Raw genomic sequence first — 18,370 nt, 5'->3', positions numbered from 1 at the left:
GCATATGCATCTTGTTCTGTATCATTGTTCACTATTATGATTTATTTCACAGTTTATTAGTTGCGCTGCACTGTTATTGTGATGCATTGTATATCATATGAAATATCCCTAAAATATAAGAGAAATTTTAAAAAAGACACATGACACACAAGACCCACATCCCTTACTGGATGCTGGATCCAAGATGATCAAATGTAAAGATAGAGATCTGCACACCAGGAGTTTCCCATTAAGGGATTTTATTATGTAAAACAAGTGATATTTTGAACCAATATGCTCCTCCTCAGACTTGCAAAACTACAAGTGAGTTGCTATCTTAAATATACATGAATACACAGGTGACCTGACTTTGATATATTGTATATTATTATGTTAGTACCTCATTAAAAGATGAAAGCCCTCAGCTGTGTTGCGTCCCGTGTGTATCCGTAAAATATGTCGCTTAGTCAGGGGTCGTCAGTTTACTCAGTAGAGGGACCCTTAAGAGGTTGTGAACCAATACTTCAAATGATGTTGATGATGTATTTATTGGTATTCTTTGTAACTGACGGTTGTACGCAAATGTTCTTTTACTTCATCTCTTTACTGAAACTGGTATCTAAAAGTTCAAACTTAAAGTAAAAAAATTACTATCTGGTAAGTATTTTTTTAGACTGAGAACAATTCATTTTTTATTTAACTGCATTAATATTTTTGGGCCTCTAGAGACTAAAGGAAAAATATCCCAAAACATTATTTAGCCCTGACATATAGTGACCTTTCAAACATTTAACATTCATGAGAACTTGCAGGGGAGGAAAAAAGAGGGTGGTTTTATGAACTAATTTGAGACAGTGAGACAGATGGAGACTTGAAAAAAGAAAAAGAGTGAGGTGCGTATGAGATAAGGACACAATCGCAGTGGACAAAGGTGGAGCAAAGAGGCTGTTTTCTTTTAATTTTTCGCTTTGTTTTGTTTTTTTTAACTTCCATAACCTTTAAATTACTGTTTCTTCTCAATGTATGTTAGGCGGGCCGTAATAGCTTGATGCAATTTTTGAATATGGGAAAATACAGTTGCATCAAGATGAGAGTGTAATGATAACAGTGAATGTAATGTACCAAACATGCATGTATGGGGCTACTCACCTGGAAAATAGTTTATGGTCTCTACCAACACCTTAGAAAAATATCTGGGTCTTTAGATTTTGAAATCAAGACAAACAGAGAGGTTAATTGGTGCGGCAGCTTCAAAAAATCCCAATATGCATGTAATTGTGTGTGCGTGTGACACCGAAAATTTTTTTTTTTACTATATAGCAATCACTAACGAAGGCGTGTGATGTTATCATTTAAATAAAATATTGCTCATACAGTCAATGACGTAAAAGTAGGCTTTACACACAAAAAAATGTCGAAGTTAAAAAAGTAACTGCCATTTGTCCGACAGCACGCGAAGGCAGCAGCAGTCACGCGTTGTTTGCCTGCTCAGAGTGCAAACATGGCGGACGATGGAGAGACGCTGGAGTCCTGGCTCAGTAAGTACATACTTAAACTCCCTTTTCACGTCGTCTATTCGCATGAGACGTGTGCAGTGATGTGCTGTATAACCATAGGTGCCCGAAACAATAGTTGGACTCACATGACACTGCAGAAACGGGAAAATATCGAGCTAACTCGTCTGTGTTGTTAGAAAGTAGCTAACAGAGACAGACAGCTGCTGGTAACTGATGGACGTCGCGAGCCCCAAATCTGCTTTGATGTTGGGTTTATATTTGAGTCTTGGAGTCGGTGTGCTGAAAAGCTTGCATAAAGTATGATTACTCTGTTGGTGACCCACATTACGCCTTTTGCGGTTACTCCTCTGGTGTGTTGAAAACCGCTCCAGGCGCTAACTTATCCAAGTTCAAACAGGTCCTGCAAAAACAAACTGGATCAGTGAAGTGTCCGGAGGCTATTGACATGAAAACCCATAACGTCGGATAACCTAAAACGCCAGAGTTGTGTGGGAGCTAGTCTCGGAAGGAACAGAGCCTGATACTCCAGGGTTTATATATCTTAAACTTCAGCCTTCATCGGCTTTCCAGCGACAGGATAATATGTTTCCTAAAGATGTGTATATTGGAATAATTTTAAACGTGTGTTGAGGTATGATAATCTTCTCTTTCATCAGACAAAGCCACCAACCCCTCCAACAGACAGGAAGACTGGGAGTATATAATGGGATTCTGTGACCAAATCAATAAGGAGCTAGAAGGGTATGGTCACATTCATTCAATAAACCCACCACGCCCTTATAATGCTGCTCATCTGTGTCCTCGTTGTGCTAAACACGTGGAGTTTATTATAAAGGCTGGTGTAACCTAGACTGTGGATTCAATTTTTTTTTTTTTGGAATGGGGTTGTATGAGGTACTTATCCATTATCCAGTACATTACAAACAGTAGATGTCAGTCTGCACGCCTTCAGTCAGGAGACGCAGGCTTGACAAGCATTGTACTGCTTTGGAGGGGTCAGCTACAAAACATATTTGGGCAACCTAAAAGAAAGTCCCAGGTAAAAAGATCAATGTCAGTGTAAGTGTACGCTACATTTAGAATACTTTCACTGCTTTTGTTTAATGTCAGACAGTGATTTCCAACTGGAAAACAAAGTTGTTTATATTGCTTTCTTCAAAGCCAGACTACATAGAGAGAAAAGTCATGTGCAAAGGAGCTGCTGTTCTACCGCTGCCATGAAGTGTCGTTTTGTTTGCATAATTGCGTGACTTTTGTGTTTTAAAAGGGTTAGATTGGATCCACCAAAGTCACACAATAACACAAATTGACTAACTGATCACAGCAGCAGTAGACCAGCGGCTTCTGTGTTCAGTGAGCTGAAATTAGGGTTTTTGTCAGTGGAGTCTGGTGGCTTTGATGTGAGCCTAGATTGGGAACTGAAACTGCTTCTGTGTTGGAACAGGCTGTCTGATGGAAAGGTAAAATGGTGAATGTACTCGTAATATAGCAAAAATGTAATCTGATACAATTTTCTTTTAAGTGGGGACTTTTTTTAGGTGGCTAAAATATGTTTTGCAGCTGACCCCCATCCACACCAGTACTTTGCTTAGCTTCCATCTCCAACTCCAGTCAGCTTTTCTAAACAGGGGTTACAATGACTGTTAACTGCTGTAGGTAATACACTGAGCGTGGATTAGTACCCCATGCAACCCTACTTTAAAAAAACCCAAAAACTTAAAAAATCCTTAAAATTAGAATTTAATAGTGTTTTTATGTCATATTTTCTAGCCCGCAAATATCAGTTAGACTGCTGGCTCACAAGATTCAGTCCCCTCAGGAATGGGAGGCATTACAAGCCTTAATGGTTCGTAATGTGACCACTTTTTGTCTTTTTCATTTCTACATCATTCAAGCAGAAAGAAGAAGAATCTGTTTATCTCAGGTTTATTTTCTTTTTGTAGGTTCTCGAGGCTTGTATGAAGAACTGCGGACGACGGTTTCACAATGAAGTTGGCAAATTTAGGTTTTTAAATGAATTAATTAAGGTGGTTTCACCTAAAGTAAGTAACAAATGTTCAAACCTACTCTGATTGGGGAAATGATTACTTGAATTGAAGTTTAGTTTTACTCTAAGCCGTGCCTCTAATATTTTTTCAGTATCTGGGAGACAAAGTATCAGAGAAGGTGAAGACTAAAGTGATCGAGATGCTGTACAGCTGGACTGTTTCCCTGCCAGATGAAGCAAAAATCTATGAAGCGTATGACATGCTGAAGTCACAGGGTGAGACACCAACCACTTAAAAACTGAAGAAAAAAAACTTATGCAGATGAGATTTAATATTCACTAAAACGATATAGTGGCATAAAAATGACATCCAAAAATATTTTACTGAGTAGTGAGTTATGATTGTGTGCTTTGGACTTTGATGTGCTGAAGCTGTCATTTCCAGACTAAAATAGCTGTCTGTTGTCATTTTTATTTTAGGCATTGTTGTAGTTGACCCTGAAATCCCTCTCGATGCTACATTAATACCGTCGCCTTCTCCGCGACCCAAGAATCCTGTGTTTGATGACGAGAAAAAGAGCAAGGTAAGAAAGATTATTTTGGGATGTGAACACCTCAGCTCACTGCACACTGATCTTTTTCTTGTTTTATCTGTGCTGCAGACACAGATTCAATCAGCTGTTTTATTGTCACAGTGCAGATCATTTGGTAGATGAAGTGTCTGGGGTGCCTGCATATTTAGCCACCACAATCAGACCTTCCTTGTGGTCAACTATGGAAGAAATAGTGTTGACATTTTTGGAAATTGTCTTATTCGCCTTATTTCTGAAAGTTGGTTGAGAAGATGGATATCACTGTCATTTCTGTCCTTTAACAGTGAACCTAAAGGCAGCAGACAGCTCACTTAGCTCCAGGAGGTCACTGCCCCTGGCCAAGAAATAGTCCATCACATAAGTCTGCTGAAAACCACAGCTGGTCATTTTTACCTTAGTGTTTGTATGGATGACACAAATGAAATTAATTTGTTTGCTTCAGAGGGGCTGGTGCACAGATTTTCTAACTTTTTTGTCACAGCTAGTCTACTTCTTTCCCTCTGTTTCTGCTATGCGAAGCTGACCATCTCCTATATATAACCTATAACATATAACGGACAGATATATGAGTGGCATTGATCCTCCCTTCCGACTCCTGGCAACAATGCAAATAAAAATATTGCCCAAAACACTGAATAATTTTTTTCATTTTTCTGTATGTATGGAGATCATAATTTATAAGAAATTAAATCCTCATAGGAAATCACGTAGTCACCATTCATATACTTTTCATTCGTTCATGAGAGTTTTAAGTGTAGGATTTGTTGTTTCACTACAAACTAAAGATTTAGAGGTGAAAAGGTTCTCTCTCTCCCTATCTTTCTTGACCTCTTTGACTGTTGCATCAGTGCCTAGCTCACACTACACAAGACGCAATTTGATGCAGATTCAATGCATATGCACCCCAGATACCTACTACGCTATATATCTGGACCTGTCTGGAACTTTGTCAGCAAGCTATAACCAATTAGTTTGCAAGACTTGCATTCCAAATTTGCATTTTTTTTTTTTTTTTACTTAGAACCAAACAATGGCAACATCATGCCGCTCCACTGTGTGATTTTAGACAGCATGCTGGCATCACAAAAACAAAAGAGGTGTGATGTCTTACACATCAGCGTCTACCTCTAGGGGGACATATAACATACGCATCTGCAGCCCTTTCGTAACAACAACAATGACATAACATAGCAATAATAATTATTTACCATCACTGTTGTATGGTGACTGATCTCATCCTCTGGTTGGAGGGTGAGGAGCTTCAGATTCTCATTGTTTTTCCAATAGGCCAACATTTATGACAAATTATACGTTTTATACAGATGGTGAGGCGGCATAATAATACTATATTCGCTGGGAGTGTAAAAGGGGCTTATGTGACCAAGAGATAGAGAGAGAAGGTGGACTATTGCAGGCAAGGTATTAGCCTAATAACTGACATGGTATGCTACTTTGCCACTTTTATGTTTTTTTAGGCATTTTTGCCTTTATTGATAGGACAGCTCACAGGTGGGGGAGAGAGAGAGGGGGGAAGAATCACAGCAAAGGGCCACACGTTGGAATCAAACCCAGGCCACTGCAAAGGTCCTGTGCCTGTATTGGGTGCGCTCTCTTACCAGTTGAGGTAGTGGTCACCCTCTCACTTTTTGCCTTTGATTTTTTTCTAGTAAGCACCCCTTAGACCCCATTTTGACCCGCACATCACATGACATACTCTTCGGGGATCCCTCTGTGTGAAATATCTTTTAGTGTATCACCCTGTCACTGGTCAGTCATGTTGTGTTAAAACCACAACAACTCCTCCACAAGTAAGAAAGTTGTGTGAACAGTACAGCAATCTGATGACTTTGAAAGTCGTGTGTAGTGTGAGCTTAACTTAAAGGCAGTGGCACCCCACAGAAAAAAAGGGTATATATTTGATGTGCATTTACAACACCGCAAGTGCTCCTGTTTATTTTTTCACTCCAGTACCTCACTGCTTACGACACACTGAAGTAGGTCATGACTGCATGTTTGCTTTGCGTTGACTGCAGTTGATCTATGGGTGAAATTTGTTTTGTCAGTGCCTGGGAGCTTGTGCTGCTTTGCTGCCTGTGTTGGCGTAATCTGTGGGAAATGTGCTTAAGTGTTTACTTTCCCTTCAGAGACTGGCAGAGCTGCTGAAAAGTAAAAAGCCTGAAGATCTGCAAGAGGCCAACCGGCTCATCAAGAACATGGTCAAGGAGGTGTGTCAGCTGCAAATGAAATGTTGTGATTGTGTTGTTAAATAATTTCTGGTGGCTTTCTGCTCAAGAATTTAGAGACCAATTACTGCACATAATTTGCAATTTTCATTTCAAAGCTTGTTTTTAAACTGACACCCAAGTTTAATGAGTACCACCAACAAGAGCAACTCAACTTTTTCTTCCCACCCAGGACGAGGTGAGAACACAGAAAGCGACAAAACAAAAAAGCACACTGGAGGCAGTCAACAACAGCGTGAAACTCCTTAACGAGATGCTCGCTCACTTCAGCACGGAAGACTCCTCTGACGGAGACAAGGAGCTCATTAGGGTATGTTCTTTATTAGATATGACTCAGATGACCTTTGGACAGAAATTCATTTCTTCCTCTGGCAGTAATTGACCTTTTTGAAAACACTCTTATTTAATATTTCCAGCCTTGGCAATACAGCCCTGAAGCAGTCCAAAGTAATTTACTGCAGTTATATCAAAACTTGCTGGAAGCAATGAAAACAGCCTCGTTCTGAGTATCAGCTATCTTTTAGAGGAACTCTGTCAAATGTCTTCATCAAATATACAGCCAACAGATTAAAGTGGCTTATTTTTAAAAAATAACACAAGCACATTTGTGTAATAATGAGGCCTGCCCTAAACATTTTTTTTCCCTGGTTAACCAGCAGTCATTAGTGCATTAGTTTACTAGTTGTTGTACAGTTATGATTTTAATTTGATTTGAATCTGAACTTCTAAGGCATCAGAAAATGGTTTGTTCCAGGATTGAGAGAGTATGGTATGAGTAACAGTGATAACACTGTGCTACGTCACAGAGAAATACAAAAGTGTGAAAATGAGCCCTTAAAATATAAATATTTCTCTTTGCTGACGGAACAACCAGCAAGGAGACCGAGATCTGACGCTGTCAAACATACCTACTCCCACAGCAGCTTGGATATATATATATACATATATATATACTCTATGGATATATATGCTGGACTCTCTGTGAGCTCCAGTGTTTTATCTGTTTCTCTCAGTTAGTTTTCTCTTCACTTATTAGAACCGGTAGCATGACATCAACAAGGTGCCACTGCCACATAAATATTTATTTTTTTCTGTGACTACCAAACAAAAGCTTGGTTGATTAATGCTGATATAACACCAAAAGACTTTTCAAGCAATTTCAGTGTTGCAGACAGATTTCCTGGCATCGTAAAATCATGAGTTATGCCTCAGTCAGTTAGCGCTCCTGTGATCTCTATCATTTGGTGTAAGGTGATCAAAGAGCATATTATCATCCTTATGATCAGACATATTAAATATTATAGAAAGTTTTTAGTCTTGCACAGGTACTAAAGTTCAATGATGTGAGCATTGTCTTGTATTGTGGAAAAGGAGGAGAAACTGGTAGTTTTGGAATGAACAAGAGTCTGTTTAATTCTGTGTGTATCCGATCCATCCGCACAGCTAACCAACAGAGGCGGGCAAAGTTAAGGTGACAAAATCCAAAATGTGAAGTTTGTACATCAATACAGTTCATCTTTATGAACTATATTAATCTAGAATTGACAAGAATACGGTCTGTATATGACACCTTTTATCTTCTGTTTATAGAGGTATATAAACATGTAAGGAATTGTTTATATATATATATATATATATATATATATATATATATATATATATATATTTAAAGGGAGTTGGGTGTAACATTTTTCACCAGGAGCAGGATGGGAAACAATCTCAAAAGGACTTTAGTTAGTCTTTAAAATAGTGACCCTGCAAGATCCCCAGTCTTTGCGAAGTCTCGTTGTGTGACTAAAGATTTGCGTTGTCTTAAGATGTGAGATGGTGTCAGACTTTAGTCCGGATTGACTCTTTTCAAATTCCTCGAGTGAACGATAGAGATACTACTCCTGCCATCCATAAATGGTTTAGTCGATCTCATTTTAATATCACAGTCTTGGTAGACATTTATGATGTATTAGAAACAAGTTTCTTTTTATATCCTATGATACAGCAGTGTCTGAATTGTCATTCAAGATGTGAATATTCAGTGATTTTTAGAATTCTTTTTCTCAGGAGCTGTATGGAGACTGTGACAAGCTGAGGCAAACGGTGTTCCAGCTCGCCACAGAGACCGAGGATAATGACAGTAGCTTGGGTAAGACATCCTGTAATTTGTCCCGCAGTAATTGATGACACACTCTTGCTATTCTTATTTAGATGAAAAAGTTTGAGTCATGCTTTAAAAAGGCCCTCTGCTGATGTAAGAGCAACATCCTGTCGGACCAAAACAGCCACTTAACAAAAACATACGGTTCTCCACAGTCCACAGCAAATATTGTTTTTTGTTGTTGTTTCAAGGTGTTATCAACGTCAGCCTGGTCTAACCTTGTAAAATGCCCTTATCAGGAGACATCCTGCAGGCCAGTGATGACCTCTCCCATGTCATTAATTCCTATAAGAAGATTGTGGAAGGACAGATTGTTAATGGAGAGACTAAAGAAGCGCAACAAACACAATCATCAGTCAGACAAGGTACATTTTAACTGAGAATGGTGTGTCCGAATTGTTTTTTTTACTGCATAAGAGTAATAATTTTGCCATTTAGCAATGCACTTTCTGTCATATTTTCAAAATATGCTTCTATTTAGTGTGCTTCACAGCAAAACCACAGAACATGCTTGCAAATATTTACAAATTTGCAGAGAACATATCAGCCTCATGTTCCACACAAATCTAATCCGAACTAGAAAACTGCTATTAAGAGCATGTCCTTAAAATATACGGGCTTGCTTTGTGTTGGTTTGTGTGTGTTTTGGTGAACTGATTCATTACACTCTGCAAATGGATGGACACAGACAAAATTACCTGTCTGAAAATGAATCAATTTTTGTTTTTTTCACTGTCGGTGTTTTTCTCTTTCTGACAAGCACAGGTCGCACAAACCAGTCAGAGATTCTGATTGACCTGATGGGTCTGGACACCCAGAGTGTCTCTCCACCAGAGAAGCAACCCCCGACATCGTCTCTGTCTATTCCCTCTGACCTGTTGTGTGAGTCTGCTGCTCCTGACTCTCAGTCCCCCAGTCCCAATGCACCCTCTGCAGCACTCTCACTGCTGGATGAAGAGTTATTATCTTTAGGTAACATGTAATGGTCTTGATTTTTTTTTTTCCTCCATGGCAACGTTCGACATTAAAGGGACAGTTCACCCCAAAATCAAAAACACATATTTTAGCTCTTAACCTGAAGTGTTATGTATCAGTCTAGATTGTTTTGGTGTGAGTTGCAGAGTGTTGGAAGTATCAGATATAGAGATGTCTGCCTTCTCTCCACTATAATGGAACTGCATGGCACTCAGCTTGTGGTGCTTAAAATGCCAAAAAATGCATTTAAGAAAAAAATCTACAGCAATGTCTCTTTCTAGAAATCGTGACCCAGTTACTCAAGATAATCTGCAGACCTTCTTGTGAGCAGTTTCATGGAGGAACTATTTTCTCTCTACTTATCTACACCCTCCAAGAAGTGTGCATCTACTCATTGATGAAAGGCTTATGACAGCGCCAGATGTAAACATAATTGGCATTGTGTGGCTAAGCTTTAACATTAGCTTGTTAGGTTGTGCTAGATGAGCTGGCAGTAGATACACACTTCAGTGTTGATTCATTTGGTAGAGAGAAAATAGTTCTTACATGAAACTGCTCTCAACAAGGTCTGTGGATTGTCTTGAGTAATGATATAGGAAAGAGAAATTACTGCGTCATTGAGTTTTTGTCCTTTTTTTCTATTGGCGCTTTGAGCACCACAAGCCGAGCGCCATCTGGTTTCATTATAAGGAAGACGTCTTTACAGCTGATATCTCCAACACTTATATGCTAACACCAAAACAATTTAGATTGATAAATAGCACAACAGGTAAGAGGAAAAATAGCGTTTTTTGACTTTGGAGTGAATTGTCCCTTTAACAGTTTCTTGTCCTTGTTTATGTACGTATGACATGTTTTGTTTTCATTTACAGGCCTTAGTGAACCCACTCCTGTTCCAAACAAATCGACACATGTAAACCTGAGCAATCATTTGCCGTCTTTACAGGTATTTAAATTCACTTTAGCAATTTCCACTGAGGTCGGGTAGTATCTTTTTAGTAACAGCAGTATTCTTTTTTTGCTGTATATTTCAGGATTCCAGTCAAGATTTGGGTTTCTTTGACACCACTTCATCTTCAGTTCCTGCATTTTCCACATCTTCACTTGTTCCAGATGCCCTTTCTGTGACAGGTGCCCCAGTTAGCCCAGCCACGTCCTCTTCAGCTGCCTCTGCCCCAAGCTTCCCCGGCCCTGTCTTCTCCTCCCCTCCAATTTCTACAGTATCTGTCTCAACAACATCAGTCATGTTCCCGCAGCCCCTCAGCTCAGTATTGACCACCATGGCCCCAGCCGCTCTTCCTCCATCATTCAGCGTGGCCTCGCCTGCTATCTCAGCCACCCCTGTCATTCCAAAACAAGTCTCCACTTCATCTGAAGCATCCCACATGACTTCAACGTCTGTCAGTAACAATCTGCAAGATCTTACCTTGCTGGATCTCAGCAGTCCTAAAACGTGAGTAGTGTCATGAGGTAGAGCTGGAAAGCAAATATGGATCAGCGCCAATCTATCCATCTGTCACAAATAATATCTTTGATAGTAAATGATATTTTTTGAGGATTTGGTTTTTTTTTTCTTTTTAATTGCGTGATTTGTGTCGTGCCATGTCCAAACACTTATGTTTAAAAGCACTTTCCCCATGCGCTTGAGGTTTCAAGTGCACCTTAAACACTTGTTTCCACGTGGCTCAGACTCCATTAGCCTTTGATGCAGAGTGACCGGTGGATGACCTTGCAGCCACTTTAAGAGCGGTGTTTTGAGCACAGTAACTAAGCAACGTTGCTCAGAGTGGATGGTAAAATGTTTTTGAGAATACTGTCCAAATTACAGTTTCATGACACAAGAGTATTCAGTATCTTGTCAGTTTAATTCAAGTTTAAAGATTATTTATGACTGATCTTGTTGAAGTGCTAGTTAAGTGCCTGGCAGCCACTTGTTAAAATGTCAGTTGGTTGAGTGTTAATTTTGTATCAGTAGGTCAAATGCTTTGCATTCTAGCAATGATTACTAAACCTGACTGCACAGTGAAATTTCAGCTCCTGTTGTCTTGTTTAGTGATGCTCGATAATATCGGCATGTCATCCGTATCAACAGATACTGGCTTTAAAATGAAATATCAGAATTGGCCAACATGCAGATTTCTGCCAATATCACAAACTGTTGTTTTTTTGTTTTGTTTTTTAATTGATAAAGTGAACATGTACAAAAGATTAAACCTAAGTATATTTCTTATTTTGCACATTGACTGAATATTACATACATACATTACATACAATTTGACATGTCCATCTCCTACTGGGCCAGTACAAGAAGAGTATTCATGATAATATGTTAATTCCTCAACAAAAGAGACTTGATGATTGCTAAAATTATGTGGGAAAAAGTGGATATATCTAGAGTGGTATCGGCCAAATAAGTTCTTATATATCAGCACATACATATATTATATTATATATGTATTGTATATTAGCAAAAATATCCAATATTGGCATCCCTAATCTTGTTCTTACGCAATGTTTATGATTGTCATTATACATTTAAGCCTTTTGGGACCCGTAATGTCTTTGACAAAGGCACTTTAATTATTGTTCACACAGTGCAGCTGGTGGGATGGACTTCAGCAGCTTTCTGGTGAAGAATGAGGATCTGTTAGCTCCTGCTGCCCTGTCTGCCGGTCTCAGTGTCACCACCACCACATCCACCTCACTGCTCCTGGGAGGTTTGCAAGGAGGGTCCACTCCCTCACCTGCCAAGAGTCAGGCGGATGACAGCCCTCTGTTACGCTCTCTGTCCCCCATCCTCCCTCTGAGCCAGGCCAGTCCAAGCAAGGGTCAGGAGTTGTCCCTAGCCAATGTCTTTATCCCTTTGGACGCCATCAAGCCAAGTGAGCATGTCTTTAATGACTATTTCAATTGATGTTTTGTTTTATAAACATCTAGGACAGTGTTGAAAGATTTTTTTTAAAAGAAAAACAAGGACATCACATTGAGCATGAGCTTGTTTTCTAGACCTGCCGCTATGAATTGGATGGTAAATTGACGTGCACTTGAATAGAGCTTTTCTAGTCATTCAGCTACTCACAGTGCTTTTCATTACTTGTCCCATTCACACAAACATTCATACACTGGTTGCCAAGGCTACCATACAAGGTTTTACTTGCTACTCAGTTTTTATACTTTCATACACAATCATACACAAACCTTGCCAAGTGATACTTTGACATGTAGACTTGGAGGAGCAGGGGTTCGAACTGCCAACTTTCCAATCAGAGTGCGACCCACTCTACATTGTGAGCCGCAGCCGCTCCACTCGATGAATTGGCTTCAGTTTAACAAGGGGCTCTTGATGTTTGAAAATGAATTTTTCACTAAAAAGTTCAGGAGGTTCAGGGTTCTCGTAGGTTCTTAAAAAGTCTTAAAAGGCATTGAATTTATTCATATAAAAATAAGACCTTAATTGGTATTAATATGTCTTAAATCAGTAATTCAAAATTCTTAAAAATTCTCAGAAGTATTAGTTTATGAGTCAGTTTTTGTATTATTTTGTTTTTTAGGTTGCATTCTAAAATCTCAAAATAAATGGAAACAGATTTTTTATTATAAATAAAAAAAAACACAAAGAAAACTCGCCAACAAAAGCCAAGTATTTCCAAGTTCTAACTGGACTGAAATGTTTTATGTAACAGTAAACATTTGGGCAAAATTGTCCTTAACCTTGAGGGGAAAAATAGAGGTACTACTTCTTTATTTATTTATTTTTCATTTTTTGTTGCTGTAAAATTTGTTTTAAATTTCATTCCTGATGACATCAAATAAGTCTTAAAAAGTCTGAAATCTGAACACAGGGGATCAGGCGGGGAAGAGATCTGAACACAAGAAGACAGCTGAGACACACATCGCCCTCTACAGCTGTGCCTGTGATGTGTCTCCGGCTGACCACTTGTGTTCACATTTTGTCACCGTCTATCTCACCTCTGCTAAAAGGTCAAAGGGCCCAGTGCACAATTACGTCCAGACCCTCTCGCCAGTCACATTAGCTGTTGTGTTGATACAGCAGGAGATGTTGCTGCCAGCAGAATCCAAAACGTTGCTGTCCCTGACAGTGTGCCAACTCGTGACATCCATCACGTCCAGCATTTCTCATGTATTTTCATGTTATGCCCTTATCAGGGATACATCAGAAAGTATAAGGACACATTAGCATTTACACTACAAAAGATATGTGATTAAATGCATCCCAGACCACTTCAGCAAGTGGATTGAGTGATCGTATCACAATGCATCTTGGTGGTTGCTTATGATCCAATTGCCCAAGAATCATTTGAAAACCAAGTGTAAACTGAGTCATAATCTTTTTTGACCAAGAATCTAATACAGCAGATTACATTTTATGTACAGATAACATATTTTTTTATAACAGATGGGCTGCCCAGGAGCTCAGTATAATTTAACATGACAAATATTTAATCAGAAAAAAGCCTGACTGAGATTAAAAATCTCTTTTTCAAGAGTGTCCTGGCCAAGACAGGCAGCAGCAGATTACAACAAAGTTTCAGACACAACATATAACAGTTACTGTTAAAAAAACAAAACAAAACAAAACAAAAAACAAAACTGCAGCATGCCAGGAAATCCGGTCAGTATATCCGGGATCACACAGAGGCAAGTATACAGTCAAAGCATCTACAACATGGTGCACATGATGCAACCTCTTCAAACTCCTTCAGTCTACTTGACTTTTCAAAAGATCAGCTCCCCAAGACCCAGATTAGTCTGCAGCTAATCTCAAACTGCAGGGGCAGCGTACATAATCCTCAAAAGCTGAATATAAATTGCATTATTGGGATATTGGATCAACCACAGTAATCCTCATACTGGTTGCTTTCTCAGTCAAAAAGGACATTCTTGCCTGATCTCCCAGCCTTGATACAATACTCTGTAGAGAGGATATTCACTGAGGAGATTAAAGAAACGGGAGGGTTCTTGTCCCAGTAGTACAGCTAATTCAGTAAACTCCAGCTATTTTCTGGTGAGAAAGTAAACCTTGAGAATGATTTGTGTTTGGAAAAACTGAACCTTAGACATTACTGCCACTCAGTGGTGACAGTGGCAAACTGGATGAAACTGGAAAAGATAGTGGGCGATATTTTGGTCTTGTGTGTGAACATTTGTGGTATGAATGTGGCTTTCAGAGCATGTGCAAAAGACATCAGCTTAAAATGTGCTTGGGAGCAGTACAGAGTGGTGTATATACAAAGATTAGAGTTCTTACAATTTTGCTTTTTTCCCTTTGTGTGCTGTATTTTAGGTAAAGTATGTCCTGTGACAGCATACGACAAGAATGGGGTCCGCGTTCTGCTGCATTTTGCCACAGACTGTCCGGCAGGCAGACCTGATGTACTTGTGATGGTGGCGTCCATGCTTAATACAGCCCCGCTGCCTGTGAGGAACATTGCTCTGCAGGCTGCTGTGCCCAAGGTAGGACCTGCTGTGCCTCTCTGATTTCATCATTACTGCAGCGGAAGCCACACAGCTTGCATTTACAGCAGGAGAAAGAAGTATCCAATGCTTCAACCTTTTTTTTAGTTATTTCTAATGCAGCCATTCACTTGAAATTTTCTCAAGAGGCTCATATTACCTAAGTAAAGCTATACAGATAAAGAAAAAATCCCATCTGATAGATTTCTTTGTACAGAAAGCATCTTAAAAGCTGGCACTGCAAACAAAAGCTTCTCTGCCAATTATTAAATACATTTCAGTCAACGAGTTTAATACTTTTTTCTTGTGTCCTTCCACTTTACTGCCTATAACTTTGTTATTTGTAATGTTATGATTTTTTTATTTGTGTAGTTTTGAGGGAATATCAGTCTCTTGTGTAAATTTAATGTGAATCGCTGCATTTGAAATACATTTACTGAAAAATGCATTGAATACTTATTTCCCCCACTATATTTAGAGGTATTAACTTTGGCGGATGCTAGACTCATTAAAACAAATATTTGAGTTCAACTAAAATTGAAGTGGGCTGCCGCTTCTTATTTAATGAATGTGGATGTCTTTTCTGCCAAATCACCAGACGATGAAAGTGAGACTGCAGGCACCCTCGGGCACAGAGCTGGCTCCTTTTAACCCAATCCTTCCCCCCGCTGCCATCACTCAGGTCATGCTGCTTGCCAATCCTCTCAAGGTAAAGCTCAGCCCGGAGATGTTTTGATGTTCATACATTTTTAATGCATTTCCTAATGTTTTAATTAAAAGAGCACTTTCTGACTCCACCAGTGGTATGTTTGAAATTATGCAGTAGAGCAAAGTATCATCCTTCCTTCCGGTCTTACATGCTAACCAGCATGCTCTGGGGATAATGATCACTGTATCAAATCTTGTCCAGCAAGATAATGAAAGCTGCAAATCTGAGCGTGTTGCATGTGTATGTGTTTTGCAGGAAAAGGTTCGGATGAGATACAAACTGACATTCACTCTCGGAGAGCAGCCGCACGAAGAAGTCGGGGAGGTGAATGAGTTTCCACCTGCGGACAGATGGGGGGCTCTATAGCCCTGCTCTCTGACACTACAAGACTCCTTAAACAGCTCAGTTTGTCAGTGCAGCTCTGCGGTCAAGTGAAGAGCAGTATTGGTAAACTCTAGGGAAACTCTGAAGAATATAATATAAACTTTGATGGATCTTGAAGGAGTTTTTCTGCTTGAGATTGCCCGCTGAAGTAGCCAGAGTCCTGTAGCGTTCATCCAACTTTAACTTTACTGCAGTGCCAGAGGTAGTCAGTGCGGTGCAGTAACAAATTGTGTGAAGTGGCTGAATGTGGATAATGGTTTGGTTTTGTTGGGAAATCATTTTGTAATGTTAAATACTGCTAAGTTATTGTCAGGTTTTTGATATTATTATACTGTCCCCCAAGAGAATATGAAGCCGGGGTCATATAAACATGTGAGCACAACCTGCATTTCACATGATTTTCTGCCAACTTTATAGAATAACGTTCATAAAAACACTTTAAACATTGGATTAGAGCAGACAGGAGCCCCTCTGTTGCTTAATGAAAGGCACGCACACTTTGTCTATAGAAGTAAATAAGAGAAATATGAATTTGAATTTTCACAGCCACTGAATACTCAATATTGAAACTTAAGCTCTGCTGAATTCATAGCTTTGAAATATTTTCCTTTAAAAACTGTGTACCTGAATTTGTTTGTTTTGAGTTCAGCTCTTTGAAATTAAAATGTAAAATGTCTTGATTCACAGTTGTAATCTAAAAACTCAAATTGAAAAATGTCAAATGTCAAAATAAGTCAAATTCAATTGGTTGAATTTGGATCTATTTCGATCTAAAAATTCCAAGTCGAAAAAAATTCAAAACATTCATGCTACCCAGCCTAGCCTGACTTGGTTAGCCTGGATGTTGCTATGTAAAAATTTTTGACTTGAATTTTTCGATCAAAATTTGTGAAAATTGAAATTTCAGCAAACACTGAAAATCCAGCTTTTAAAATGCAAATCAATGAATTTCATATTTTACTTTCAATGAGATAAATTCACAACAAATACTGTTTTCAAAGTTTATTGGTTAACTTTCATTAGAAAGTATTCAGTGGCTGTAAAAATTGAAATATGCGTGTCTCTCATTTGCTTCGATAATTGGCTCATTAAGAATTGGTTACTCCGTTGACTTCTTTCCGTTTGGCTCACAGTTACTGAATACTTGTATTTGTCTTCTGAGTTCTATAACTAACTCATAGCTTGATGCGCGTTTTAGTCTTTCAGTATTTATTGACGTGAATGTATTATTTATTTTTGTTTTGGGAGGACGGTGTCAGATCCGTTCATTTCTTGTATTTAAATTGTCGGCTGTTATACTCCTGTATACTCTTCTTATGATGAACACTTTCAGTATTGCAGTAAGATATGCACAGATCAGTCGTGGACTATCCAATGTTACCAAATATATCAACAGATATTTTATAATGTGTTTCAGTATGTAGCAACAGGGTGGACTCTGATAAATGGATAGCATTTTAATATAAAAATGTAATTTCCTGCAAGATAAAACAGCAGCCCCTGTGCCGGAGACATTTGCCCCTTTTACTTGGTGAGTGCAGCATGAGCTAATAAGGGCAAGGATCACTTGTATACATTAAGTAGATATGCTCAAGGAACTGCTGACCAGCTGACAATTAATCCTTGGAGTGAATTAAGTGCTGTGCGTAGCTTTGCCCTTGCTCCTACTGTTAGACCATGCTGTGGAAACCAAGCTGAAGGCGGTAGGTTGTTAGCCCAGGCTCAACTGTAAGTGTTTTGTTTGTTTCCTTTATCAAACTAGGAAAGATCTACTTTGACCAAGCCTTGAGAAAATACTGTATATCAATAGTAAAAACTTAATGGTTAATTTTAAGCATTAGGCTCAACATGTCTTCATCAAAAAACTGTGACTTCTTATTTTTTTGTCTTTCTGGGGCTATTAGTGCTATATAGGAGAATCTACATATTTCTTATAAAAGTATTTATTTGTCTTAGATTGTTAAATGAATTTGTCATTGTATATTTTTTGAAATGCTATTTCTGTGTGTGGAAAAAATAAAGAATGAGATGGATCGATTTGCATTACAAGTTTCACACATTTTTGCCTTTTTTTTTTTTTTTTTTTTACAAATATCAATTAACCACAATATTATTGAGTTGTATTTCCTTTTATTTCATCATAATAAGGCTCTTTACTAAAGTTGAAGTAGCAATACAAGTATCAAAAGTAAAAGTATCCATGCAACAGAATCACTCCTGTCATTGCATGATATAGTTTACTAAGTGGCTTTAATTTATTTATCAGAGTAGGGTGATGGCTGGTGTGCCACTTAGTGTTCTTTATAGATAGGTTAATAGATCTTTTCTTTTTTTATTTTTTATATCACAACCCTCC

At 38.6% G+C, this 18,370-nt stretch overlaps 1 protein-coding gene across 1 annotated transcript; it reads left to right on the top strand.

The window, feature by feature from the left end:
- The first annotated feature begins 1,388 nt into the window (after nucleotides 1-1,388).
- On the top strand, nucleotides 1,389-18,057 carry gga3a (golgi associated, gamma adaptin ear containing, ARF binding protein 3a). Its single transcript, XM_042485148.2, has 17 exons — nucleotides 1,389-1,517; nucleotides 2,153-2,237; nucleotides 3,267-3,342; nucleotides 3,440-3,538; nucleotides 3,636-3,759; nucleotides 3,964-4,067; nucleotides 6,221-6,301; nucleotides 6,492-6,629; nucleotides 8,378-8,459; nucleotides 8,711-8,836; nucleotides 9,237-9,443; nucleotides 10,319-10,392; nucleotides 10,481-10,899; nucleotides 12,042-12,328; nucleotides 14,752-14,921; nucleotides 15,520-15,630; nucleotides 15,886-18,057. The coding sequence occupies exons 1-17, from the start codon at nucleotides 1,481-1,483 to the stop codon at nucleotides 15,994-15,996; spliced, it is 2,331 nt and encodes a 776-aa protein (XP_042341082.2). The 5' UTR covers nucleotides 1,389-1,480; the 3' UTR covers nucleotides 15,997-18,057.
- Nucleotides 18,058-18,370: the final 313 nt, after the last annotated feature.

Source organism: Plectropomus leopardus, chromosome 3 (assembly GCF_026936395.1).
Source record: "Plectropomus leopardus strain MGB_pleo_1.0 chromosome 3, ASM2693639v1, whole genome shotgun sequence".
NCBI lineage: Eukaryota > Metazoa > Chordata > Actinopteri > Perciformes > Serranidae > Plectropomus > Plectropomus leopardus.
Note: the sequence above shows the minus strand (reverse complement) of the source record. Positions and strands in the feature narration are given on the sequence as shown.